This window comes from Excalfactoria chinensis, chromosome 6, assembly GCF_039878825.1.
Source record: "Excalfactoria chinensis isolate bCotChi1 chromosome 6, bCotChi1.hap2, whole genome shotgun sequence".
Classification (NCBI taxonomy): domain Eukaryota; kingdom Metazoa; phylum Chordata; class Aves; order Galliformes; family Phasianidae; genus Excalfactoria; species Excalfactoria chinensis.
In genome coordinates this window covers 6,038,673-6,065,422 of record NC_092830.1, presented here as the reverse complement: position 1 = coordinate 6,065,422, position 26,750 = coordinate 6,038,673, and the positions used below count along the sequence as shown (strand labels likewise).

Here is a 26,750-nt window from a genome sequence, read left to right as displayed (position 1 = left end):
CACAGAGCTGATCTTGAGGCACAAAACTTACTGAAGAACTCTAAAGAAAAAAAATAAGATAAAATAAAGAAGATTCTCTACCAAAATAACTGTCCTGGAACAGCTGAATGTGCAATGGACTCTCCCTTGTAATTCATGGGAAGATAAATTTGTTCAAAGAACAAAGGAGGAGATTCTTATAACTTGCCTTGTTACAGTTCATATTTTGTATTCAGCAGGGCATTGGTCAATACTGCATTACTTTTCTGTCCTTACGCTGTTTGCCAAGTTTGTAACAAAGGCTACTTCATGTAAAAAGAACAGGAGAAAGGAAAAATCCCATAGCAATACCTTCACACTATCTGTGCAGTTCTGAAAGTTGTATATTGGCATGCAGAGGAGGAGGACAGTGGTATTCTTCCTAACCATAATTCTGAATCCTGCTAATAGATGTTATTTTGGTCATGACAGGCAAAAAGATCCAAGAAAACTAATATCGCTGAAACAGTTACACAAAGACCAAAGGCGGGCTCCCATCAATAAATGCAGTCAACTTGTAGAAGCAGCAAAATAAAGGACGTTTTAGTTTCCCTTGGCCCTCCTACTGCAATTAATCTGGACGAGCAGAGCTCAAGTGAAACTAATTAATAGTTATTAAGGAACATGGTTAATGGCAGCATGAGCATGCATCAACACAGGCACCCCATTTGTACCTTTGCCAGAAATAATACATTTTTACTGCAGATAATTTGCAGACTGGATTTCTCACAACATATTCTCACCCTGAGGGGAATATTAGAACACAAGGCTGTCTGCACATACAGAAATACGCTGAGATATTTCATTTGCCAATGATTATTTACCAATTACAAATTTTAGACTTATTATATCTAGAGAAAAGTGGTTGTTTGTGTGGTATTTCTTCTAAGGAGGGAGGGAGGGATGGAGAGAGGGAAGAAAGGAAAGAACTGCTACATGACCAAAATAATGGGGGGGAAAAAAGAATGCTTATTTTAATGTTAGCATACAACATAATTATATATTTATATATATAATACAAATATGCTTTCAACAATATTTCCTTTCATAAAGAGAATTTTTAGGGTCCAAAATTGGAATAGATTTGTTGGTAAAAGTGGTAGAAATAAGAAAGCTGGCAGAGAAATAAAAAGCCAGAGCGTTATGCAAACAGTTCTTAGGGTTCATCACTGGACTACATCATTTCCAAAAGCAAAAAGTCAAGACGTTATTTGAAGATACCATAAAAAATAAAATACCTTTATACTTCAAATTTTCTGAGAACTCTATAAATACGTCTGTTTTCTTCTTTTCTCTTCCAAAACTGCATTCTTGGCAAGTGTGAAATCTATCAGAATCTAATTAAAAGTTCATATGAATAGCACAAGCTGTTTTTTTTTTATAGCCACGTATTCACAAACTACAAACATTTTTAATGCATTTCCACATTTCCAATTATAACAACGAAGGAAAATTAATTTGAAGAGACAAGTTCTTCTATAAAGTCAACAAAAACAGTGAATATATAGTCACTTAAACCTCTGATGAAAACCCAAAGGAGATGCTTCCATACTACAATACTGGTTAAAAGAGATACCTCATAGATTATCCTTCTTACTATTAGTGCCATGGAAGGCCTTCAACATTAATGCAGAAACCTTAGATTTCAGTTAAAGCATAAAAAAGGAAAGGATGGGTGTGATTGGTTATTAAAAGTATTTGAAAACAGATTTTCATTAGGCTCATTTTATTCCTGTCTTTGCCTAAAGGAGAAGAATCGGTTCGTTTTATCAGAAAGACAGAATGAATACAGAAATAAACACACACATGCTGAGGGAAGCACAGTATAGATCACAACCCTCCTGCTATCACACCAAACTTGCGCAGTTAAGCAGCAGGGATTATTTTGTAGTGATGGCAATGTGGAACATTTTTCTCTCTCAGGTAGAAAATGAAGGAGACTTAAGCCACAGCACAGGGCAACAAATACTCTGCCCAGTGATTGTAATTTCCTGCATCTTTTCTATCTACCAAACTCTAAAAACTTTCCCCTGCAGAAACAGAATAAATAATCAGAAAACTGGAAACCAAAATATAAATACCTATTCTTCTAATACAGCTACATGACAATGACAACACAGCTCTAGACTGTTGTTGTCGAGACCTTTTACACAATTCTCCCACTTAACAGCAATAAACATTGACTCCAGAACCTCAACAGAAGTCAGAACATGAGTCTGAAGATGCTCGACTTCTTTGGATGTGCATTTTGACTAGTAGAGACCCAAAATTAGCTATTTCAAAGCATCTGGAATGTCTAAAGCTGTAAACTTATCTAACGCATGTACAGATCCAAAATTCCAGCCTCTGTTTAAAGTAAGATGAACCACAGCCTACTGAGTAGGTCCAGTTTTATAGAGGACTGATGTTAAAACACGAACAGGCAACAAACAAGTAAATTCATCAACAAGCAGCTACCAAGTGGATAGCAAGAAGAGAGCATTTGCATTTGTTCTGGTCACCCTTCTAAGGAAATTCATTCTACATAGCCAACACATACAGAGAAATGCACAGAAGAATAAGTGAAATGAAAGCTTTCCTCAGAACATACACAGAATTCTCCCATCACTTACTGTCATTGTGCCCACAATGTTCTTTCTATAGTGCGTGAAATGCCGATGCTAGGTATGGGAAGTTGCCTCAGGAAGACCAAAAAGCCATACCTCTGCCCTGTTCAAAAGCCATTTTCATGAGTAAACTGAAGACTTCACAGTTTCTGAATCTTCAGCAGTGTCCAGGTTTGGACACTGGATACTCACTATTGAATACCCCACGTGAAAGCAAATGTTTGCTTTCTCCCTGGTTCTAAACCCTAAATTTAAGCGACCTCAATTTATGAGAATAACTGAGCATTTCATCCTTACTTATAAAATCCACAAAACCAGGTTAGCATCAAGTACTTCCCTTGCTCTATTGGAAAACGGGACATTGCCTTCATTCTCCAAAGCAAAGTTCATTTGAAAAGTCATTATTTTCCTATGGAAGGCCAGATCCCAAAGCACTTGCCACGTCATGCTGAACAGCACACAGAATGGATTATTATTACAAATATTTCTGAAGAGCTCATCTCACCGCTGTGTCTGCAGATAAAATACGCTGCTTAAAGATGAATAATAGAAATGAGAAACTGCGGTGCTGGTGGGAGATGAGAGCCAAGCCAGAGACTATAATGGAAGTCTTTTTGTGAGTCTAGGGTTTGTTGCTGCAAACAATATAAGAATTCAGTGCTCATTTGAAGTGTATCCTTCAGAGCTCCAGCTGTGCCAGTGCACAGAGGGGGGGAAAAAATACTTAAAAGATGAGATGTTTTCAGTTCTTCCACTGTAAATAGGAAATAGAGCCTAGACAGAGAGTGAGAAAATATGCATTCCAGCACATAAACTATGAAAGCTGAAGGGGGAAAAGATGTGCATGCAACATGTTTGAGATCTGGATGGTCTGAATCAGATTAAACGAATCATATTCTGTCTTCCCACTCAACCACATTTACACACATTCAGTCTAAGAAAAATACGAGCAAAACACAAAGGTGTGTGATAAAAGAGTTTCCACTCTGGTGAGATCCTCAGATTTCTCCTGAGTGAGGAACAAAAGGATTTTCTTCTGGCACAAAGCATCAGTTTTCACCTTGGCCTCCCTTGCTATTAGAAATGTGTCATTTTGTTTCCTATCTCTTTTCACATAAACTTTCTGGAAGTCCTAAGGAAACAGCCATTTGGGGTCACAAACATTCAACAACTCTGTGGTTGCACTACTAGGAAAAAAGAGAAGAAATGAGAAGTACAGAATTAAGGCAGATTAGGAAAATAAAAAAAGGGACAAATAAGGAAAAAAATATATTTGTCAAATCCAGGTGTAGTAGGAATGTACCAAAAACAATGGGAGGAAGAAGACAGAGGAGCCTGAAAAAAACCCTACAAGGCACAGGAATGTGAAATGACAAGGGAGGGTACAGGACTAAGAGAGACCAAAAAGCCATCAATACACCTTTACAAGGAACTTATTTAGGGTGCAGATTTATAGAATACAAAGCAAGTATTTGGAAAAAACATCTGTTATTCACACATTCACAAAAGGAATAAAGTAGAAGAGAAGATGTTCTAAAGGGAAAAACAATAACATGATGAAAATATTTGCTTCCCAGGGCAGTAAAATTGCAAAAGATAATGAGATCTGAAGGGAGATAAACTCAACCTTTGAGGAAGCTGGAAATGAATTCTTGCGGCTATCAAAGGTATGGAGTAAATGAAGATCAGTCTAAAAGGTGAAAAGAAACATGGCAGTCTTTGTTTATTTTCTCTTTGAATATCTTGGGCAGACACCAAGGGCCAAACCATGCCGTGGCGTAGCTTGCCAAGGATCAATGTAAAACAAGGGGACAACAGGAATTTTGGGAAAGGTGACAGAATAATTTCAAGTCTTGGTGGACTTGGGCAGCCATTTTTCTTCTAATTATCAAACTGCAGCAAATCATCACTCTCAGGATTTACAAACTAATAACAGTACTTAATATTGTATAAATATCTTCTGTGGAACATTCTGCCTCCACCAAAGAAAAAAGCCACTCTAAACATTGTAGATGATCACAAGGAACTGAAGAAACGTGGGGAAAAAAAGAAAAAAAAAAAAAAAAAAGGATATTGAATAAGAAACCCAAGAGTTATTTTAAGTAAATGTGATCCCCACCCATTGCCATCATGTTATTTTTTGTGATTAATCAACTAATTAAGTACTATTGAGTGCTCCACTTAAAACCTCTGACTACATGTAAAACATTCTCAAAGCAGTTACTACTACACAGCCTAGTGGTCAAAGCTTTGACAGGACTTTGTTCATCGTATTTAATTTGGCCACACATAAGATATGCCATCAAATTCTTTCTCAGATTCAAAACCAGACACCGTCAGGGAAGGGACGCGTAAGATCAGAAAGCTTTCAGTGCAAACCGATCAAAAGGCAATAAAAATAGCAATTTCATCTACTTTTTCACTTGGCTGGTACATCCACCCACCCAGTCCTCAACATCTGAAAACATATCCCTGAGGCCTAACAGTGCAATTCTGCTTCCTGACCTTTTATTCTCATGCAAAGAGAGAAAAGAAAAGCACTTCAAGTTCTTGTAGTGAAGGGAAGATATCTCTGAATAAAACACTTAAGGGCACACTGAATATTCTTATCAGGACTTGTTAATTAATTCTTACAATGCTCCTCGCAAGTAGGTAGAACAGAAAGATTATATTATTACAGGGCAACCATAACAGTATCTATACAGTGATAGACAGTAAAATGGTCTAGAATAGCTAAAATATTCCTGTGGAAGAAAATACAGATTCCCTGGAAAGGTGCCTGCCTTTTTTTCCTCTTCAACTCAAATCTAAGTTCTTTTAAAATTTGTATGGTAAGTCTGAAACTTATACCAGACCTGAATAATAAATGCATCTGCATGTATCCATCTGCCTCTTTGAAACACTGAGACTGTAAGAAACTTTGACATTGCTAAAATGACAAAGACTACACGTAAAACAAGTCAGTGTCATTTTGTCTTGCAGTGTTCATCCAAATCCCTCTAAAAAGCCCTTTGAGTCCTTCATAGAGTATTAACACAGCTATTATACAAAGCACGACGGTTTATGTTAAGCTAAAACATTTGTCTGCCTCCTTTACTATGCAACAGACCCTAGGCTTGGCAATTCGTCTTTTTGGGTTTTTTTTAAACCAAATTTCAGTCTTTACAGAGCATGTGAAGAAAAAAATAATCTTCTATTCTACAATACTTCCTATTTTTTAGATGATGGTACAGCTGCATCCAAGCAGCAATCTTCTGTTCTTCTCTAGTATCTTTACAGAGACTTTTGGGAAGAGTCCCCTAGATAAGAAGACTTGGCGAGGGCTGTGAATCAGACATGCACTCCTGAGCCTTTCATGTCACCAAGGATCTGGGTGAAGCAGCATTCTCTCTCGAGACTATTCTGAAGGGAAATCCACAGCATCATCTCAAGAGCAGTTAATAGCTCCATCTCTAAGGCATTCCATCAGAAATAAAATGACAGCCTCTCTGTTTCCCAAGCTTTAAACAGCATTCTCTAATTGAACATACAATGCAGGTATACAGCAGCTGCTTTTGATATTCCTACCACATCTGACACCTCCTTATTTTATTCTGAATCTCTATCTCATCAACTACTCTTGAATAGGAAACATTCACTATCAAAAAGCTTAGCACCAAAGCTATTTTTCTATGAGGAAAGCTATTTTCAACAGAAATATGCCATCTTTCTGTTGCACCAAATCAACAGGAAGCACACGTTGTTATGTAACAGTGATTCTTACTGGGATCTAGGCAGTGTTAAAACTTGTGCAGAGTTGTTTCTCATGAAAGGCCATATTAAACGAAGTTCTCATTACTGTGTGAGAAGTAATGCCACTGAGGTGGCCATTTAAGCACCTGAAGAGTTCCAGTGCAAACATCAAGTTTTACATCAATAAGTATGCATGGAGCCTGTGCTGCAGGAGCTGGAGCTGCTCCCCTGGAGCACAGAACAAGCTGGCACAACTGGGCCAGGAGGGACCAGGAAGGCATTGCTCAACACCCTACACTCAACCTGTGTCCCAGCTGCAAGGATTTCTTCACAGGGCTTCTTGTAAAGGACAGTCTCAGCATAAGACAAGACACACCTAGTAGAAAACTGAAAAAAATATACGATTTTTTATTTAAATAACAGAAGATCTATAAAAGAAAACCGACCTCTGTTCAGCTTTCAAAAAACAAAGGTGGCAAAAGGATTTTTCTAACCGTTGTCTCAAATCTTGTGGAATTAATTTTTACAAGAGGAGTTTTGTTTTGTTTGCAATCCCTCTTTTTCCCATATCATTCATCTCAAAAGGATGATAAGAGAGCAAAGATGCCTACTTGCCTTTTCAAAGCTCTTTTCTCATTTAGGTGCTGAGAGTGCTTAAAAGCTAACGATGAATCTCTAAACAGAATACACTGTGTTACAAATTGCCATTTCTGTGTAAAAATAATTATAGGCTCAGAACTCTTATTTTCCATATGTTTTGTACAATCCAGTAACAGCTCTACCATCCCTCTGTTTCTACATCTACATCTACCAAATCTGTTTCTACATCGACTGCATAAAACCACAGTAAATTAGGAAATGCAGTGTGCATTTTGGAATACATAGACCCTTTCTCTTGCTACGCTTTAAGCATATTCCTAAGAAGAGATATCAAGCTCCAGGTGCAGAGCTGGCACTACAGCCTGGAAGCCTGCTGTAGGGAACTGCCTGTTTTCATACCCCCATCATGCCTGGCTGGTTTTACTTACTATTGTGCAACAGTCAGCTCTGAGCTTAGAACAACTTTTGATACTGACTGGAAATCTGCAAACAGGCTCTCCTTGAAAGAGCTAAAAGCTGTCAAACCCAAACCAAGACTTCAAGAACTGTCAATTCCTTGGTTCAGATCAGATCCTCTTTCGAGGAATTATTTGCTAATGGCTAATAAAATAAGCAATGAATTTTTAAAGCTATAATTTTTACAGTCAGATTTAATACCTACTTTGTGTTCCATAATAAGCCTTACAGTAGGCACTTTTGGAATTAAAGAAGGCAGTCTAGAACATGTATTGCCTATACTTTAAAAAAGAAAACTACCTCCAATATAGACTTGATTTCTGTGTCTATTCTGAATAGCCTATATCAAACTGCAATCCTTTCTCTTAGAAATTCATCACTCCTGGCCTTTACTGGTCAGTTAAGCCCACTGCAAATGATCACTTAGCTGGATGCAGTCTCTCCAGGAACACCTCTTTGACGTTTCCTAACCAGATGAGAATGCCATCACCTGTGAGATGATCACCTACATCCAAGATAAGGGAGTGTAACTGTGAAAACACTCAGAATTTCCTCATCTCTATTCATGACACCGTCCATCTCTGCAATTACTTTAATACTGGAAACACTTTGGAAACTTGGCATAGATGATATGACTGCTAAGCTGAGACAGCTCACATATAAATAGTTTAGGCAGAACCAAACTTTGACACCACCAGGATAAGATGTTATTTCTGAACAAGTTCAAGTTGCCTCTGCTGCAGGCAAGAAATATAAAGGAGCAAACTACAGGCCAAGTCTTTGTCATGTACTCAGATGGGTGAAGCCTGTTCTTCCTGATGATGGGCACAAAAGAAGGGAAAATAGTTCAGCTGGTCCTTCCCTACTGCCATTCCCACTTCCCAACCCTACTGGGGCAGCAGCAATAGCACTAAGCCTTACCATGCAGTCACATTCATCACTAGAGCTAAAACTGACACTACTCTTCCAGCCCTCAAGATGCCTGCTTTGCATATGCCTTGAGTCATCCTACATTTAAATCCAGGCATATCAGAGTTCCTCCCATGAGCAGGATTTGCCTGTGAGAGGAATAAGTATCATATTTCAGAATTACCTGCAAAACATTTCAAGTGACTTCAATAAATATGTAAATATTCCTTTGTGGTGTAGAATGCCCACTAACTGAGGCTGAAGAGTCAAGATAACTCAGAGAGAAAAAAAGAAACACATCCAAAAGCATATTCTCATGTGTATGCCAAGCTCTACTAGGCCTGTACCTATAGCTTTCCAGCTATAGGTACAGGATCCAGACCCGGATCATCTTACAGTATTTATACTGTATTAGTCATAAGTCGAACCTAAATGCACAGAATCTAGGCTGCTAACAGAATTAAACTATGATTTGGATTCATACCTCCACAGACCTCAAGTTCTCCTCCTTCACACTGTACCTCCCTAGAGAAAGCAACTCAGACAAGCTAGATCACCAACACCCAGAGCAAGGGTTTGTTTACCTGCTTGTTGTTCAAGAACATCAGCTATTTTTCCTAGTCTTTGTTGTTATTTAATGATAAGTCAAGCCATAAGTACTTCCAGTAAAGAATCACTGGATAATCTTCAAGAAAGTTAACAGCACAAAATTAATGACAAAGAGCATTCTTATGTTCCATACCTGGTGGACAAAGATAAAAGGATCATCTGGGTCACTGACTCCTATTCTCAGCGATCATAGCCAAGTAAAAAGGGTTCGATAATGTATCAGGCCTGCAAACAACAAGGACTGTTTTCTAAACCTTCTATCCCTGGTTTTGGTTTATGGTTCGTATACCAAACTGGTCACTAAGAAATAAAAATAATCAAGTCTATTGCCAGTAGATTCAGATTATCAGCCTCTCTCACCAACTTTTCCAGAGGTATGGAAATTGGAAAAAAATAATTAAAATACGAAAAAACTGGTTTCCAGCCATCCCAAAGTCTGCAGTAAAGGACCAAAACACCAGAAGCACTACATGTCTCAAAAGGCAAAGCCAAAATAGTGAGTCCATTGTGCTGGCCCCAACAATATCAAGAAATGTGTTCTGTCACGTAGTTCAGACCAGTCTAAGAAATGGATCACGATCCACACAAGAGTCAAAATGAAATAAACAGCAGGTCCTCACTCATCTGGACAGAGTCAAAAATTCCTTCAAACATCCAAATCTAGGTCAGAAGGAGGCATGAAGCACGTGGCAGCACAACATGAGCACTGGAAGGCCAAACTCTAATCCCGAGGATGCCTACAGAGGTCACGAGCTTAAAGTTTTATGTTTCTTGTCCTGTTAAAAAGAACAGGACTCAGCAAGCACATCAGAAACTGCACCGGGAGCACCGTTTCTTTCTACTTAGTAATTCTCATTTACCAGAAATCAGAGATAGAGTCCACCTCAACAATATAAAGCTCAATCCAGAAGACCAGTTGATCTCTCTGTATTAAGGTAACTAATATTCTCAATTATATTACTTCCTGTATGATTAATTTTCCATAGAAAAAAAAGCAGACAAAATAACTTTCCTATAAAAGCTCATAGAAAAGAGAGTAAAATTGTGGGGAGAAAATAATAATGATTTTTAAGCCAATATAACCAACCATCTTGAGACAACCTTCAGTGCACGTTTGTACATTTCAAGCAGTTTTACCAGCATTTAGGAAGGAAAAATAATGCCTTGAGGCCAGCCCTGTCAGCAAATATTTTCCATCTTCAGTTTAACTCTCAACATTATTCCAGATGAATGCATTGCAAGCACATTTTTTTTAAGCACTGTGAACAGCCTGTTACGTTGATGCCACTTTTTTCCCATGTGAGCCATTATTTGCAAACACAGATACCCTGGAAACAAAGGTAACTGGTTGTCTTCTAGAAAGAACACAGACATGCTTCATAGTCACAATCTCTCATTAAGAAAATTCAAGGGAGATTTATTACTGTTAGATTTATGAAACCAAGGCCAAAGTACAACTGCACCTGTATTTCCATGCCTTCATGAAGGTAATCATTTTGTCATACCTGTTACAAGACTTTCTGTCCAAAAGTGTCATGACTTTTTTTAAACCACTGACATGGTCTGAGCAAAACCTATTAAAAAAAATAAGTTTCCTTTGTCTATTTGCATTTTATCAACAGTATCCCATGCTCTGATATCAATTTCCAAGTACTTTAATAACACTGCACTAATTCACAAACCTCGAATATCCCAGTTAAAATTCCCAGTTTTAAAGTGCATTTTGCTACAAACCCTGGGATTTATGACTATTTCCCAGTGTATCTGATAATCTGACAAGCTATTTGCAAGTCATACATTTAAAATAACTCTAAAGAGATGGAAATATATTTTTAAAAGGCAGAACTTTCTACACACTCCTGTTCATTTGTATTTTCTAAGCATATTCCACATCACCAACTAAAGACTTGTGGAAAAAAAACTCCAAAAAAAGACATCTTTATTTAAATGGCAAATTGACACAAGCCTTCATTTTGCCTTAATGCACTTTGCAGGGGCACCAGAGCCAGCAGAGCTTTTCAAGCTTCGTAAATTCAAATTATCTCTTCCTATTTCCTATTCAATCTAGAAAAGAACCAACTTACCTATGAGCGCACCATATTATCCCAAGGAATGATCCGAATGATGCAGCCTCAAGTCTTTTTTTTCTGCCTATTCTTTCATCATTGTGGAACTAAGTTTAACTTGAGTTTGTCTAAGTAAAGTGTCATGCATATGACACACACTTCTCTCCAGGGCCTTGTACAGTAGTTCTCTGGTCTCATGCACGCTATTTTAGACTGCTTCAATTTTACAGTTAACTTACACTCTGCGTGTAGGTTTTCTGCAAAGGTAAACTACACCTTTGGGCAACTAGCAATGCTGTTTCTGAAAATAAATAAGTAAATAAATAAACTCAACTTTATACACTACAAAACTGACACAGGTTACAGACTGTAATCTACACTCCTTTGCAAACTCAAAAGAACATTTTATAGCACATTTTCTTCTTTTAGAGAGATTCAAAATAATCTGTTACCTACCTTAAGTAATAGTTAATTTATTTGTTTTTCTGAATTCCAAAGAGACAAAACATCACTATCAGCTTGTTATAACATCTTGTTCCAAGACTTACTCATACAACTTCCTTTTGAAGATGTACCACTACTACCAACTCTGTGTAGTATCTTTAAGAGACAAGACTCCAGTTTACAAATAATCTCCCTGCAGGCCAAGATAGATAGATAGATAGATAGATAGATAGATAGATAGATAGATAGACAGACAGATAGACAGATAGACAGATTGACAAAATCCATCTCAGAGCCCCAACACCACCAGGAGTACAGGGCATGAGCTTCTGTCTTTGAGCAACAAACTGCATTTCTTAAATACTCAATCAGCTGCCTTAAGGACAGCCCCACTCTGAAGATAATTAGCACAAGACGGAAAACAAAAAGGCACAAAGTTATGATAAAAAATAATCTGCTTGCTAGTTCACTGACCATTTATGAAGCATTTTTGACCAAACTGTCCTTTTAACATGAATGCAGTCAGCTGTCAGTACTGCCACCAGAATGCCCTACAGCAAATACAATTATAATCGCTGCTGTAATTTTCTTTTTTACCTTCTTGATATTTTACCATTCTTTTCAACTACTGTGATGTTCTCAAGGAGCACCTCTGGCTTCTCATTCATGTGTATTCCCTGTTTCCTTATGATGTCAGACAGGTATACTTTTGAGGGTTAAAATGAAAAATAAAAAGAGAAGAAGGTGACATGTCCTGTTACTGAAAGGAGGCTGAGAGACTCAACTCAGCAGAACAGACCTTGGGCTCTCTTCAGCAGGTTAACATAGAGGAAGTTGTGTGGAACTTAAAGGATTCCCCTGGCAGTCACAGAAAGGCAGCAGCAAGTCTCCCACAGACACACATTTCATTTCTATAATGCAGTTCCACTTCTTTTGGTGTAAATGGAGAAGAGAAAACCTTCATTTTTTCATGTAGATATAGCTACTATTTATGAACCTTAAAATCGGCTCTGACAAACATCTGTATATTGCTGCCCACAGATGTTCTCATCACAATAATTAAAACACAATGGAAATAAAATAATCCAGCAAATCAAGAAAAAGCATGTTCATAAAATCTACTGCATTGAGCAAAGACAGGAAAGACAAAAGTACAGGGAGAACAACATGCTACCAAAGAAGAGAAGGCAGGTACAGAAAAGACATCCGAATTCAGAGAAACAGTTTACGTTGACAAAGTTCACCGGGAGCTAGAATAATGAATCTGCTGCTGTCCATTTGAAACAGGGTACAGGACTGGTGGCTGCAAATGAGGAGGAGCTCTGGAAAGGGCATAGGAAAGTATGCATCTCATCAGCAAAGAAAAACTGGAGTTTTGGTAAAGAATCCAAGGCATAAAGACGCCAGCAACAACTACACAGCCAAAGAGCTGGCAATAAGGCAAAGAAGAAATGAAATGAATAACAAAAGGATGATCCTGAGAACAATATCAGGTTACTGTGTAAAAAAAACTCTAAGGAAAGACAGCAGAACAAGCAATGAAAGTCTGAGAAGCAGGGTTGCACATTCATCTCAAAAAGAAAAAGGTACCACTACTGACTGCATTGCCCAGTTGATTCTGAGATTTAGCTGAAATGTTTTATTTTTTAATCAGCAGTGTAAATGCAAAGAGGGCACAACACGGTCACAAACATGTAAGCTGTCCTCAACACATGATACGGCGTTAAGCCTTTAGAAATACATTTGTGAACCAGCCCTGCCACAACAGAGCAACTGCCACTGGCAGAGAAGGGAGGGGAAGATGACTCCAGCCACCTGCTTTGAGAAGGCTGTCTCTAATCACGCTTGACAACAGCACTTCTGCTTGCCTGCACAAGTGATTTTGTGAGTACCCATCCAGAGGCAAAGCAAGACCACACCGGCTGCCAAAGCATCATAACACATTTAATGGCAGAGCTAACCTGTGGATAAAGATACTGCTTTATCTAAAGCCTTTCTGCAAGACATACCTCTCAAGTGCTTTAACGCTTGGCACTTTGACCCCCATTGGCATCGCATCATGAGTTCCTTCTTTCTGAGCCTCTTGGATAGCTATTCCCATTCCAGAAATATCCCTAAGCAGGACTGAAAATGGGGAATACAATGGTCCTTTGGATTAAAGTAGAGTTAATATTCCATACCAAACAATGAAACAATGCTCATTTTTGAACAAAGTTTCCTTTTGAGTTGTAAAGCAGTTTTTTAGAGAAGGAAAAAATAAGCTGAGGGTTTGCAAACACAAAAAATGACAGTGAGTCTCCGTCTCCCACAAACAAATTCCCTTTTCCTCCACTCCAAGTTTTACCTTTATTCAGGAGCAGAAAGCTTAAGAAAACACAAAGTAGTGGAAACGCCACTCCACGCCATTACACAATTTCCATGTTCAAAGTATGGCTGAGCAGCAAATAACTGGTATTTTCTAATTATCACGTAGTAGAATGGAGTCATTTACCTGCTGACAACGGTAACTCTCATTACTTTACAAACATTTACTTATATACAAAATCCTTTATTCACTTTCTAAATAAGGACAAGACAGACAGAGTGTAAGATTTTGATGATATCAGAAGCAATGTATCAGCACTACTAGTAGTTAAAATCTGAAAGACCCCAGTAACTTAAAAAGCAGAGTAATAAATAGTTGGACTGAGAAACAGGACAAGCAATGGGAGCTTGGACCCACTGGGAGTTTCCTGATTGGAGCTTGTAATTTTTAAGAGAAAGTCATTGCTTAGATATTATTCAGTTGAATACAGAAAAAGAAGAATGTTTTCTTACTGTCCTTTTACTCCTTTTATGAAAGGTTACTAAGGGAATGGTTCTTGTAAGGTCAAGCAGTAGAAGCCCTGCTGTGTGTTTTAATACAGCCAAATACTGTTTGACGTTAATGCCTCTTGGTTCTTTTTGCCTTTAAATGCAACCTGCTGGTGCTTTCCTATATTAATTCTTATTGCATGTTCTAATATATGTATTAGTTAATATATTATCATATAAGGGGCAAAAAAGGAAAAAGTGCAGGCACTAGGATGCCATAACAGGGTCAAAAGAAAGGGACTTGAAATCAGCAGGGCTTTGCATAGACAGACTCTTCCTGGTAAGGCAAACCTTCCAAGCCATAAAATGCACTTCAAACTCAAAAATCTAAATGCAACTTCAAGCACAACTACGAGGCCTCCAAATCATAACTGAATGCAAGCTATTGAGAAAAACATAAAAGAATCGCTTTCCACATAGTTTATATATGTACTGCCTTAAAGTTATGGAAATGAAAGAAATTTTGTTTGCCCAATGTTCTCCGTGACAAGGATCTTGAATTGTTGATTTTTAATTCAGCTTCAAGAAAACCATGTTATTTTTTGTGATGCATTTGTTCTTCAGGGGGGCTTTTTTAATATCCAGCACCCATCTGAGATGGAGTGAAGTGGAAAGAAGTTTCAGGATGATGCCTCGAATTTAACTTCAGAAGTGATCCATTTTCACATACAGTTGTCTGCATATCTCATATCTGCCCTGTGTTTCATTCCCTTGTATGAAAGCCAGCCTCTTTGAGCAAGTTTACAACCAGAAAGTACCTCACAGCATATCTCCACCTAGGAATAATCACCACTAAGTCCAGTATATAAAACAAAAAAAAGCCTGTCAAAATTGAAAATGCAAACTGTTTCTCAAGCCATGGCAAATCATGAACTCAAACATCTGTAAATTATGGAAAGAAAAGTCTTGATAGAAAAGCAAGAGCTGTGTGGGACGTTTCCTTTTCAGGAGAGCACTTACAGACATCTATTCAAACAATAAAAGGGAGGGGCTTAACAAAATCTATATAGCAATAGGGTTCCAACAGTGCATTCTGCATGGCTTTTCTTCGAGGGGCAAATTGAGAAAACGCCTCTAAGCAACAGGTGAGAGAGACAAATAAGGACATGGCAGGAATTCCCAACACAGGGAACATACTATGAACAGAAGTGAATGAAAAACATTTTGGTCTTCACCTAAAAAACAAAGAAGACTTTGAGACTCCTCTGAAATGGCAACAAGTTCAGCCTAAACTAACTGTTTCAACTAACCCCCCTGCTCAAGGAACAGGTAGTTTTGATTCCTTTCATTCTGTGGCTAAACCATACTATGATAAATTACATCAAAATAATAAATTTATCTAATCCTGCAAGTATTAAGATGCAATTTCAAACATAATACTTAGTCAGTCCTCTCATCTATGCCTGTAAAGACTCTGAACACAGAAAAGCTCAAAGCAGACTCCCTGCTGGCCACATTGCAGTTAAGTCTAGTAATTAAATTCTTTGTACAGGGTATACGTGCATGCATATATATACACACACATATATAGTTTATACTGCACAATTTATGACCAACTTCTTTAGCCATTATTTTAACTGGAGGCAGTTTTGTATACTCATTTCATGTTTACAGATCCTCCTCCACAGTAATAACTGAGAAAAGCAGCCCAAGACAAACAAAAACACTCAGAAAATTATTTTCTTCTAGAAAAAAAGTAAAACAAAAAAGAAAAGTCCTTAACCATGGAAAACACTCACTAATCCTTTTTATGATGCTTTCTAGCATCCACGTTAATGTTATAGCATATTCTCCATCATGAAATTCCAGAGTAAGAAACCCAGCTGCAGATTTCTGATAAATGATCTCCACAGACAGCAGGATCAGTGGGGAAGACCATCAGATATTGCAGCCTGATGTGGAAATAAAGGCATTAGCTAGTCAGCATATTAGAAGAGGGAGAAGAAATAAGCTTACACGGCTATGTAGGTGGAATTAGTGAGAAAAAATAACACCTGCTCGAACAAAATGAAAATCTCTTCACTGAAAGCAGGAAGACACTTGGGAATTTCCTGTCATCTCATGGCAAGCAGAGTCTATAACACCTGCTGTGAAAGGCTGAGCACACCAGCCCTCATCACGGAGCTGGGGCAGGTCCCTGTGCTCTAAAGCAGGTTTCATCCACACTGCCATGGTTTTCACAACAGGCCCTCTTCTACCTCTGGTTGCTGAGCAAGGAGGCCTCCTTCATTCCCTGAGCCCTGGCTGCCAACTGCAATCCTACGTATGACACTTCCTTGAGTTCACTCCCTGGGCTGCTCGGATCCAGCCCAGAATGATGGGAATCTCTCCAAAAGCAGATAATAACATAACTGCAGTGGAATTAATCTATGTACACTTAAGGAAAAACAAAAAAGCAATAGCAGGGATGCTTTTAAACAGCAGCAGTTCCTTCTGCGTGTACAAAACATTTTGCACCTCAGAACCTGAGTAACTGTGGCTATGAGTAACACACTGCAAGTGGAAAGAAACAGCAAAACAAACACGTATTTGGATATTCTCCCACAGCCTGCAGTCTGCCTTCAGTCTCAGCGCTAAACTAACTCCTGTATGGGCTGCTGGCTTCTCTCCTTCCTACTGAAGATATCAGGTTCCTGCTTTCAGCATCACAAAAACATGAGAATTGGTAGAGATAAGAATTTAAAGTTGTCGGGATTTTAGCTCTGTGAAACACTGGTAAATAATAAACTGAGCCATGCAACTACAGCTCATAAAATCAAAGGCACAATTGTATGACAGCATCACAGATGTCCTCACTGTGGCAGTCCTTAACAAGTCTTGGTTTGGTCTCGAAGGTCACAAGGAGGTAAAACTGTTAAGCACATTCACCCCACTGAGCAACAGCTTTTAACTGCGGCAGACTAGTAGAAAAAACGTGTAGTTACACAGCAAGGCCTCCCTGACCATGCGAGAGATGCACTACGTTCACTCTTTCTGGCTGGTTTTCAATAAGCGTTGAAAGCTCAGATTAAAACTAGCAAAGCTATACATAACAATATGTTCTTTCCGGAGAGCTCGTAACTCTGTCCAAGGAAGACACTGTATCCTGAAGAAATACTGTGAAATCTGCATTCCAACACACTGTGGATGAATAGAAGATGAAGTTCACATTATGTGGCAGTGATGGACTCAGGAGAAACCATTCGGGAAAATTCAATAGAGAGCATATGGATAAAAACAAACTAAAAATCTACCGAACTATTTCTAGGTAGGTGGCAACACCTCAGTTCAATGCAGTTGAATCAGTAAAGCACAATTTTAAGACAGAACACAGAATAAAAACAAATCACATTATTTTTACATCTAATACTTCATTAATTTTTACCAGATTTTTGGTTTATACTTGTTATACTTTGCTTTCTCTCTGCTCTTTTCTTCTAGTATTAAAATACCCTGACTCTTAAAACAACAGCCTTCGCTTCTGGAGCATGGGAAACTACAGCTCAGCAAAACAAAATGCCTGTCCCTACACTTACACAAACACCTATCTGACAGCTTTAAATGGTCCAGAATCTGGCTTACCAGGAGGTGAAGGGAGTGTTATCACCATCACTGATGGCTTTCTTTTCACAGCTTCTATTAGGTCTTTTCTTCCATATTTTTAATAGCCACTCCAGTTTAAATTCTCCCAGTGGAGAACAACCCTTTAACAGAAGTCTGAAGCCTATTAAAATCAAGATAGATTCTGACCCACCTGTGGATCTCAAATAAGGGACACCTGCACTAAGTTGACAAAGTCCCAGGCTTGCAAAGTAAGCTATGAGCAAAAATCCCACGATACATGCATATGATTCAATAAATCATTAGTCTGCTCCTCCACAGTTCCTTGCTACTGAGCAACGTGCACTTGAGAAGTATAGCTTCATTTGGGATCTTAGTCAGTCAAATAAATGCAAGAATAGCAATGGAGCTGCTAAACCCCATTCTCCAGTTGCGTAGTTCACCTGATTTATCCCCACACTGATCGGCTTACACCTTCTCAACAAATAGAACAGTTAGAATGCAGCCATAGTAGTAACTTGAAATACACATGCTGAGCCAAGACAGCTGAGGAACTGCACCAAGTACATCTATACACTATGATAAGAGATCAGCTTCACCCAACATTGTACAATACGGACATCTAAAAAACCTACAACTCTGAGCCACTCTAAAACCACGGCAGCATCCATGGGACTGACAATAAACCCATTTATGGAACACCATTCTTGATCTCAGATCACAGTTTGATTTTCCAAATTTGTTCTCATTTCCAGAGCTGACAGCATTTTAACATCAACAAGCATACATACAAGGCTGCTCAAATTAGAAACAATTCATGTGAAATTGCTATGCAGAGAGAACAGCAAGTTTCAGCTCCAGGAAAGCTCCATGGATGCGTAAGCATCATTCACTGGGAAACAGGGCTTTAAACTTTCACAGTTTCTGAATAGCAATCTCCCTGGGATCTCTTCTCCAAAGAGTGCTAAGGAAGGTAAATATTAGCTTTTCCTATGCCCCAGTTCTGACCTACTGCTGACTATTCCCCCTCCAAAAGTGACACATTAAAAACTTACACGTTAACCTTGTTTGTTATTTAGTCTAAACACATGCTTTCAAGCCTGGCTGGAAACTTGTTCACCACCCATATGTCACGTGAAGAATAACTTTTCAACACCAATGGCAGGCTCAGAAATCCCAATTTGAACTGAGAGCTTTACAGCGTTTCTCATATCCTTGCGCTCATTTGAACGTTCGAATCACAAAACCATCACTGTGTTACTAGGTTAAGTACACACCGCACACAAACAATTGCTCACTACTCCCCTTCTCCATCACTTAACAGAAACTGAGTGCACACCCTCCTTTGGAAGCTAACATATAATTTAACACCACATTTGTGATTTCAGTCGATTTCCTTAAAATCATATGATAAGAACAATGATTGCCCATGTATATTTTCTCCCATGACAGCCAGTGAAAAAACAATTTATCCCTTCAGTGATTGCCACATGCACAAAAGCAATATGCAACGAAATGCAATGCCTGCTCACAAGCACAAACAGACAACAAAGTCCTATTTCATGCATACACCAGGGTCTCTTTGTTCTTTACTGCTACATCCCTTGTCACTGTTATTCCTTCCACGTACACGCTTGCTGCTCTTTGTTATAAAACGTGAGCTTGATGGAGCCAAAATAGCACAACAGAATTTTGTTTCTGCAATTTATGACAAAATAAAAGGCAGATGGAACACAATTACACTTCTTGTCACTTACTACATAACCATTAGCATGAGTGTCCACCAAGTCTCTGAAGAAAAAAGACTATGATTTCATTTACTTCTTGTAGTCAACGCAACTTACCAGAACAGAGCCCTCCTCTCTGTAAAGCAAAGTCCCTGCAGCCCCTATGTTCAAAATCCTGTAATGCTTCTCCACACCTTTCAGCACCAAGAGCCACTCCATTCAGGAAAGACAAGTTCCTTTCTGTTCTGCCTCGTTTTGCTTCTACTGAGAAAACCCAGGAGCTTCTGCTTTTCCATGCTTCCTACCCGTGAGGAAGCTCTGCACCTGACAACAGCCAGCAGGTCAAACACATCAGTAACCATCCCCATCAGTAACTAATGGCTTCTTCCCTTGTAACAGATCCCATAACACACAGAGATGATTCTTTATCACCTCACCAGCAAGGTATCATCGAAATGTAGGTCCCAGCTTGCAGCACTTTTTTAAAAGGCCTTAAAAAATAATTCACTACGTTGTTTCAGAAGAATGCATATAAGACTATTCCAATAAAAACAATATTAGTGATTTGATTGATTGTATGCAGTGTCCTGGCAGTAGTATCACGGTGGTTTATTTTTATTCCAGATTGGTTTTTACTATAAGAAGTTCCATTGCTATGAAACTAATGCTTGCAACATTGATTTCCATGGCACTGCTTAGAAAGACTCCAGAAGAATAATGTGAATGTCAGGGCGTTTTATGTAGCAGCAGCGACATTCTGCAAGCAGTCTGGGCAGAGGATTTGCTCCGGGTTATTTTGAGAACTATCTGCAATACTCTACCAAAATGAGCAGGGCATCCATACAGTGAGATGCGGTGAGATTCTGAATAGTCACAATGACACTAAGGAACGCTCAGCAGAGCAACGCTGCACAGTAAGAACAGCCCAGCAACTTGGATGCCCCACGTATTATTTTGTCAGCGTGCTGTGTAGTGGTTCCTAATGTAGAGAATAAAATCTTAAATGCATAATAACAATAAAAGACCTGACCCGAACCAACAACTGAAGCCAGGAAATTGAGTAAAGGCTTCAGGACCACTTCAAAGTCCTCCCAAAGGAATACCCTGATCTGCCTTAATGAACTAGAGACAGTGGACAATATCTCTTTGGATCACTTCCTTAATTCTCCAGCCTGAGATCAGACCATCAAAGAGCCATTCTAAATGCAATGGACACACAATCCATGAAAGAGCATCCTGGAAGGAGGGAACATCTTTCTTTACAGATGTTCTCGCAGTACAAATATTCTGTATCAAATAGACTAAAAATCTGGCCGGAGTCGCTTCTGCGACTTCAACGTGGATTTTCAACAGAGATTTCCTGTTCTGATAGCAGTCTTTTCAAACGTGATTCTCATCTTCAAGATGAACAAATAGAGCAATAGCACCAACAACAGAAAATCTTAGGAGATCAGGAAGAATCCTGCAGTTGATCACGCTGCCTGCCCTCAACAACAGTAAGCAATGTGCCTGCAAGAAGGTCAGCCCGAAACCAAGGCATTCAGAACAGCTGCATCAAGTTTTACTCTGAGAAGAGACATTGTTGCAAGCAATTGTTCAGCCCACCAACCACAGCCGCTTACACCGACTTGAACAAGCTCCAATACAGGACCCTGAGCTTTTGCAAAAGTTAAGAAGATCCAATTTGCTGAGGGTTAATCTGTGCCAATAAATGAACTCTCTGACCACGTGCAAGGAGTTCTGTGTTAAAATCCCCTTCTTTTTCACAACCATTTTTATTTCCGTGCCTTCTCACTAAGCTTTCAGAGCAGTAGGAAGAATTCCATTAATGGGATAGTTATGTCCCTTGGAAAGGTATACTTTGCTGTTTCTCCTGAGTGCGCACATTAACCAGCGCCCACACTGGGGAGAAAAGACAGCAGAAGAAATGGTTTAGAGTTCATGAAAACTAACGTTTGGTGTAATTTTGTAGCCATCATTTGCATGTACACAACTTACATGAAAATACATATGGATTAATGCAAATTTCTCTACAGAGAAAGATTCACACTGTGCTCTGCAGAACTAAGGGCAAGGCTGGTGATGAATCATTTTTTTTTAATATTCTAGTTTGGGTATATAAATAGCTCTCTGTTTCTAGAATGATTACTACTGGAAAACACAGCTTCTGAAATAATACAGGCCATAATTAACCTTGGCTTCATTAAATCAGAAATAATATATTTTTCAAGTCTTATTTGTAAAGGCAAGCTGATTAATTTAAACGTTTCCCTTTGGAAAAGAAAAAAAAAACAAACGTAATTGCAATGAATTACCTACGTTGCTGCTTGTCAGACCTTGTGAACTCTGGAAGGCTCCAGCAGGTGCCCGGCTACCTGACCGACTGCCTGCCCGGCTGCCAGGCAAGGGCTCGCTCCTCTCCCAAGAAGCGCCGTGCTGTCCCGCCGCCTGCCCACCTTTGCTCTCCCCGAGTGGCTGCGGGAGTGACGCTGCGGGCCAGGCGCTGCCTTCTGCCCCACCGGCCTCCCATTCTCCCACCCACTCCGGCCCCTCTGCGCCGGCTGAGCCCCACCGGGTGGAGCCCGTTCTTCTGCCATGCACACACGTGGATTCCAGTGCGGGCCGAAGCAACGGGAAGCAGGGACGCTTGCAGACTCAGGAGCGACACGGAGCCCCCGGCCCTGCCGGTTCTGCCGAGGATGCCCCCAGCCCAGCCCGGGCTGCCCCTGCGCGGCGGTGCACGGCACGGCATGGCACGGCGCCGCAGCCGGCTCACCGCGCCGTCCCTTCCCTTTCCTTGTAAGACAGCGCCAACCCCCGACCGAAGAAAAGTTTCCAAGCGAGCAGCAGGACCGCGACTCCCTCCCCACTAACAGGACAGACCCTTCTCCCCGCCCGCCGGCGCGGTGCTGCCCCGGTGCTCACCTTCCTGCACCGCATGGAAAGGGTTGTTGGCCTCTATGAGCTTGATGGAGTAAGTGATTTTCTCGCTCTGGAGGATGTCGTCATTGAGGTTCAGATCCGACACCGCCTGCTTGAACACCTCATCGTCCTTGGCAGCATTGCCCTCAAAAATGGCACCTGTGGGGAACAAGGAGGTAGAGGGCGGTGAGAGCTGTGCCCGCTGCCCGCCCGGAGCTCCCCTGGCCGTACCAAGCCCATAGCAGGCTCGCCCAGTGCCAGCGGGGTTGCTCCCACGGCACTGCAGGCCCGGGGAGGGCGACCGCTGCCTCGGAGATGGGATGGGAGCGGGCGTGGGAACGGGACCAAGCTGTGCTCACGGCACACCGTTTGCAGCCCTTGGGGCAGCGCTCCGGACCGGGGGCACACACCCACAACAGACACGACCAGTCACCTGAACGCTTCCATTTCACTATCCTGCTTATGCACTTAACATGAAAACATCTGGCGCCGTGCATTACATAAGATGCCCTGTGCCGAGCATGTGTGCGCACACTACTCTTAGTGCCCTGCTCTAGGAGCGATGCGATCTGTCGTGCTGGCAGCCAAAGCTCTCCTCGGGCCCGGAGAAGCGCTGCCGGTTCTCCCGGTGCGTGCCGGGGCTGAGAGCCTCCGTGCGCTGCCCCCGCACCGCAGAGCTCCGCGCACGGCGCTCTCCTGCTGCTCGCCGGAGCGTCCTCCAGGGAGCGAGAAATGCTGCTCGGGATGAAGTTTCCGCGGGGAGAAGCGGCGGTGACGCCGCGCCCCCAACGGAGACGCGGGGCCAGGAAGCGACGAAGCGGGGCTACCTCGTACTGTCCCCCCTCCCCCCCCCCCCACCCAGCTGCGGTCAGGGCTGACCCCGTCTCCTTAATGACTCCGCAATGCTGTCTGCCTTGGCTGCGTCCCCGGGCTCCGGAGGCGCGCGGCGCCGAGCGGAGCCTCCCGCGGCGGCCCGGAGCCGCTGCCCACCGCCCCGCCTGGCCCCACTCTGCCCTTCCCTTCCCAGGGCCGGCGGGGCACTTTCCGCCCACAACCGCGGAGCTCCCCCAGCCAGGATTGTTCCTGCCCGGCCCCCTCTTCGTTTTCTTTCTTTCTTTTTTTTTTTTTTTTTTTTTTTTTTCCTTCTCATTTCTTTTTCTTTTATTCCCACCACCACCACTCCCAAAAGGGACTGGTGGGAAGGACGGCTCTTTCATTCTCCGGCCGTGCTCCCGTCTCCTCCCCTACCATCTTCCACAAGTGATCCTCTCCGCCCCTAAGCATCCTCATTTCTTTCCTGCTGGTACCTTCCGACACCAGCCAAGAGGTGACTGCAGAGCCCCGCTTGCGCTCGCCAGGCTTCCCGTGGACATTGCCGTGCTCGCTCCCAGAAGCCACAAAAGTTCACATCAGCCTTTCCTTTGCTTCTCATTCATGCCCCTCTTCCTCCCCCCGCCGATCCAGCCTCCTTGCTGCCCAGGGGTTTTAATGAGATCTTACTCAAACCACAACAGTTGCGCGCACAGCCACACGCACACGCGCGGAGCCGCCGCAAACCTCGCCTCTCTAACCCTTTCCCAGCCAAGTTCCCTCCTCGCATTCCGGCTCGGCTGCCACCTGCTATGGCAGGGGACGAAGACCGAGGGATTATCACCCCGAAAGTTTTCCCTCCAAGCACGTTCAGATAATGCCTCTCTGTGCCCGGGTTCCGGGGGCGGCTGTTTGTTTTCGGCGGCGGGCAGGAAGGAAGCGTTCCCCACGCGAGCAGCTCCGAGCTCGGTTCCCGGCCCCGCGGGAGACCGCGCAGGGGCGCCAGGGGGCCCCCGCCCCGCAGCCCGGCCCCGGCGCACAGCTCGCCCTTCGCCCCCAACTTTGCGATCCGGGGGATCCCGATGCCTTTCCCTGCACCCCGCTCCCCCGTTTCTCCGCAGAGTTGGGCTCATTCGCTGCCTGAAAGATGACAGCGGTCGAACGAGAAGATCCCTTCATTTATTTATCTACCGCGTTCCCCCCCGGCCCCCCCCGCCCGACCAACCCCCCGCGTTCCCTCTCTTACCGATGTGGATGATGGAGTCCGCCCGCACCGAAACGCACTGAAATATCCAGGGGAAAAGCCAGAGCATCAACACTTCCATTTCCAGCCTCTCGCGCAGCACATCAGCCCGGGCTCGGTGGAGAGGCAAGGGGGGGGAAAGAAGAAGAAAGGCGCAAGGGCAGGTGGAGCAGGCGGCGCGGGAGGGCGGGATGCCTTGACACCCCCCGTGGAAAAATAATCCCAAATTCGCACGGAACGCAGACGATTCTCCGAGATGGGGGAAGCGGACGATGCGGAGAGAAGAAAGAAGGGGCCGAAGCAGCGCGGCGGTAGATCCCGGCTTGGCAGGCGGCGCGACAGAGCCTCCAGCGCTCGGTGTGTGCCGGGGCGCCGGCAGACCGCGAACTGCGGAGCGGCCCCCCCGCCGCCGCCGCCCGCCCCCCGCGCCACGTGACTGCGGAGCCTCGGCGCTCGGTGCCGCCGGGGCACGGCGCGGCGGGGTGCGGGCGGTGGGCGCCCGGGAGACGCGGAGGGGGAGCTGGCAGCTCTGCGACGGAGCGGGAGGGCGCTGCGAAGCGGGGGGGAACCGGCCGCAGCGAGGCACGGAGGGATACGCCGGGAATGATGTTACGTATAGTGCGCGTACGGCTGCCGGGATGAGAGGGGCCGGGGCTCCGGGCGAACGAAGGAAAGCGGGGGGAGAGGGGATGCCGGCAGGTAAGGGCGCGGGGTGCGGGCCGGGATGGGGAGATTTCCCCCACCCCCCCCCGGCGCCGGAAGCCAAGAGGTGGGAAGAAAAGTGGTGCGGCAAAACCGCTGCTCGGCTTGGTTTGTTCTCGCTTTCAATGAAATCTAATTCATAAATTGGACGTGCGCGGACTCAGAAGACTAATTCATCCCCTAAAACAAACGCATCAGTGATTGCAGGCACCCAAACGTGACGAGCGTCTCAATAACGCCGAGGATCCAGAGAAAACAAATTCATTCAGGAGCCCGAACCGTAATCAAAACCGCTGCCAAGAAGAGGGAGCCGCGAGCAGGATGTTACCAACGCTATCAAGTTGCTGCGGGGCCGGGGCGATACATACACAGAACGTCAGCGCTCGGATAACGCGAGGCACGGCGATTCCCGGAGGTCGCCGCCTCGGCAGCGCCGTGTCGCTGCGGCCGGACCTGTCCGGGAGGGAGCGGCGTGGCGGCCGGGACGGCGGGCGGTGAGCGGGCCGAGCGGCGGGGCTGAGCGGAGCTGCTCCGCGCAAACGCACTCCGCCGCCACCCGCGCTGCCAGGCAAACGCAGCCCGCTTCTACTGCCAGCGCCTCGTCCGGACGCCGCTAAACGCCCCGGATACTTGGGATTAGTCGCTTGCCCGAGGGAGTGAGTGCTGCAGCGTGTTTATTTAATAGAGAAAGCACTACACGGCAAAACCGCTTAGAACGGGGGAGCAGCGAACACAGACAGGGTTTAAGGTGACTGGAGAGGCAGGCGGGGGAGGGAACGCGCGTCTGGATGGAGCTGGAAGGGAGCCCTGTTGCTCCGCACCCGCCGGCATCCTCCGGGCGCGAGGTGGTCACTGCGCACCACGGAGGATGGAAAAGCGGCAGGCAAATGAAAACGAGAAACACTCGACAAATAAATCACTCGTTAACAGCTCTTACTTCCAGTCCCTGTCCTAAAGATGCGATTTCACACTGATCGATGCAGAATGATTAAATAGCATTCGCCATATTTCACGTAATAAAAACACTTAATCCTGATAATTGGCTTCTGGGACAAAGATCAATAGAAATGTTCCTTATTTGACTACGTTAGCGAGCCAAAATTAATTCTGATCTACATTTGCTTCAAATCAATACACACTTAGTGACTTACATAGGCTCTTCAAAAAGTTAAACACCTGTATTGACCACAGTCATATATATGTCAGCAACAAGTTCACAAGGGGGACTTATGGGGAGTGGAGAGGAAGCATTTCCACATCAGGCTGGGGAAACAGGCTTAATTTATTTGTGCTGGAAACACGCTTTGGGATCCTAGCAGCCATGAACCCTGCTATTTATTTATGTGAGCACCCAGATCCCAGTCAGTTATACTCCCAGCACCTGGGAGCAGGCTTGCACAGTTTGCACAGAGAGGTCCTAACCTCAGCTGGGACTCCTCTGCCCGTAAACAGAGGATTCATCAGGCCCAGCTGCTGAACTGCAGCTTCAGTAGCAACTCTGCCAGATGGAGAG

The 26,750-nt window shown here is 43.0% G+C and overlaps 1 protein-coding gene across 6 annotated transcripts in view; it reads right to left on the bottom strand.

Moving 5' to 3' along the window:
• The window catches only part of GRID1 (glutamate ionotropic receptor delta type subunit 1), a 485,653-nt gene extending 460,712 nt beyond the window's left edge, over positions 1-24,941 (bottom strand). For 4 of the 6 annotated variants that reach the window (XM_072339809.1, XM_072339804.1, XM_072339803.1 and 1 more), the window contains exons 1-2: positions 24,539-24,670; positions 22,486-22,641 (exon numbers count right to left, since the gene is read on the bottom strand). In XM_072339809.1, the coding sequence (XP_072195910.1) occupies positions 22,486-22,641; positions 24,539-24,617 (235 nt within the window). In that variant the 5' untranslated portion in view covers positions 24,618-24,670. Of the gene's footprint in view, positions 1-22,485; positions 22,642-23,789; positions 23,932-24,538 lie in introns of those variants that run through there. The other 2 variants (XM_072339806.1, XM_072339807.1) reach the window with 2 other exon arrangements.
• Positions 24,942-26,750: the final 1,809 nt, after the last annotated feature.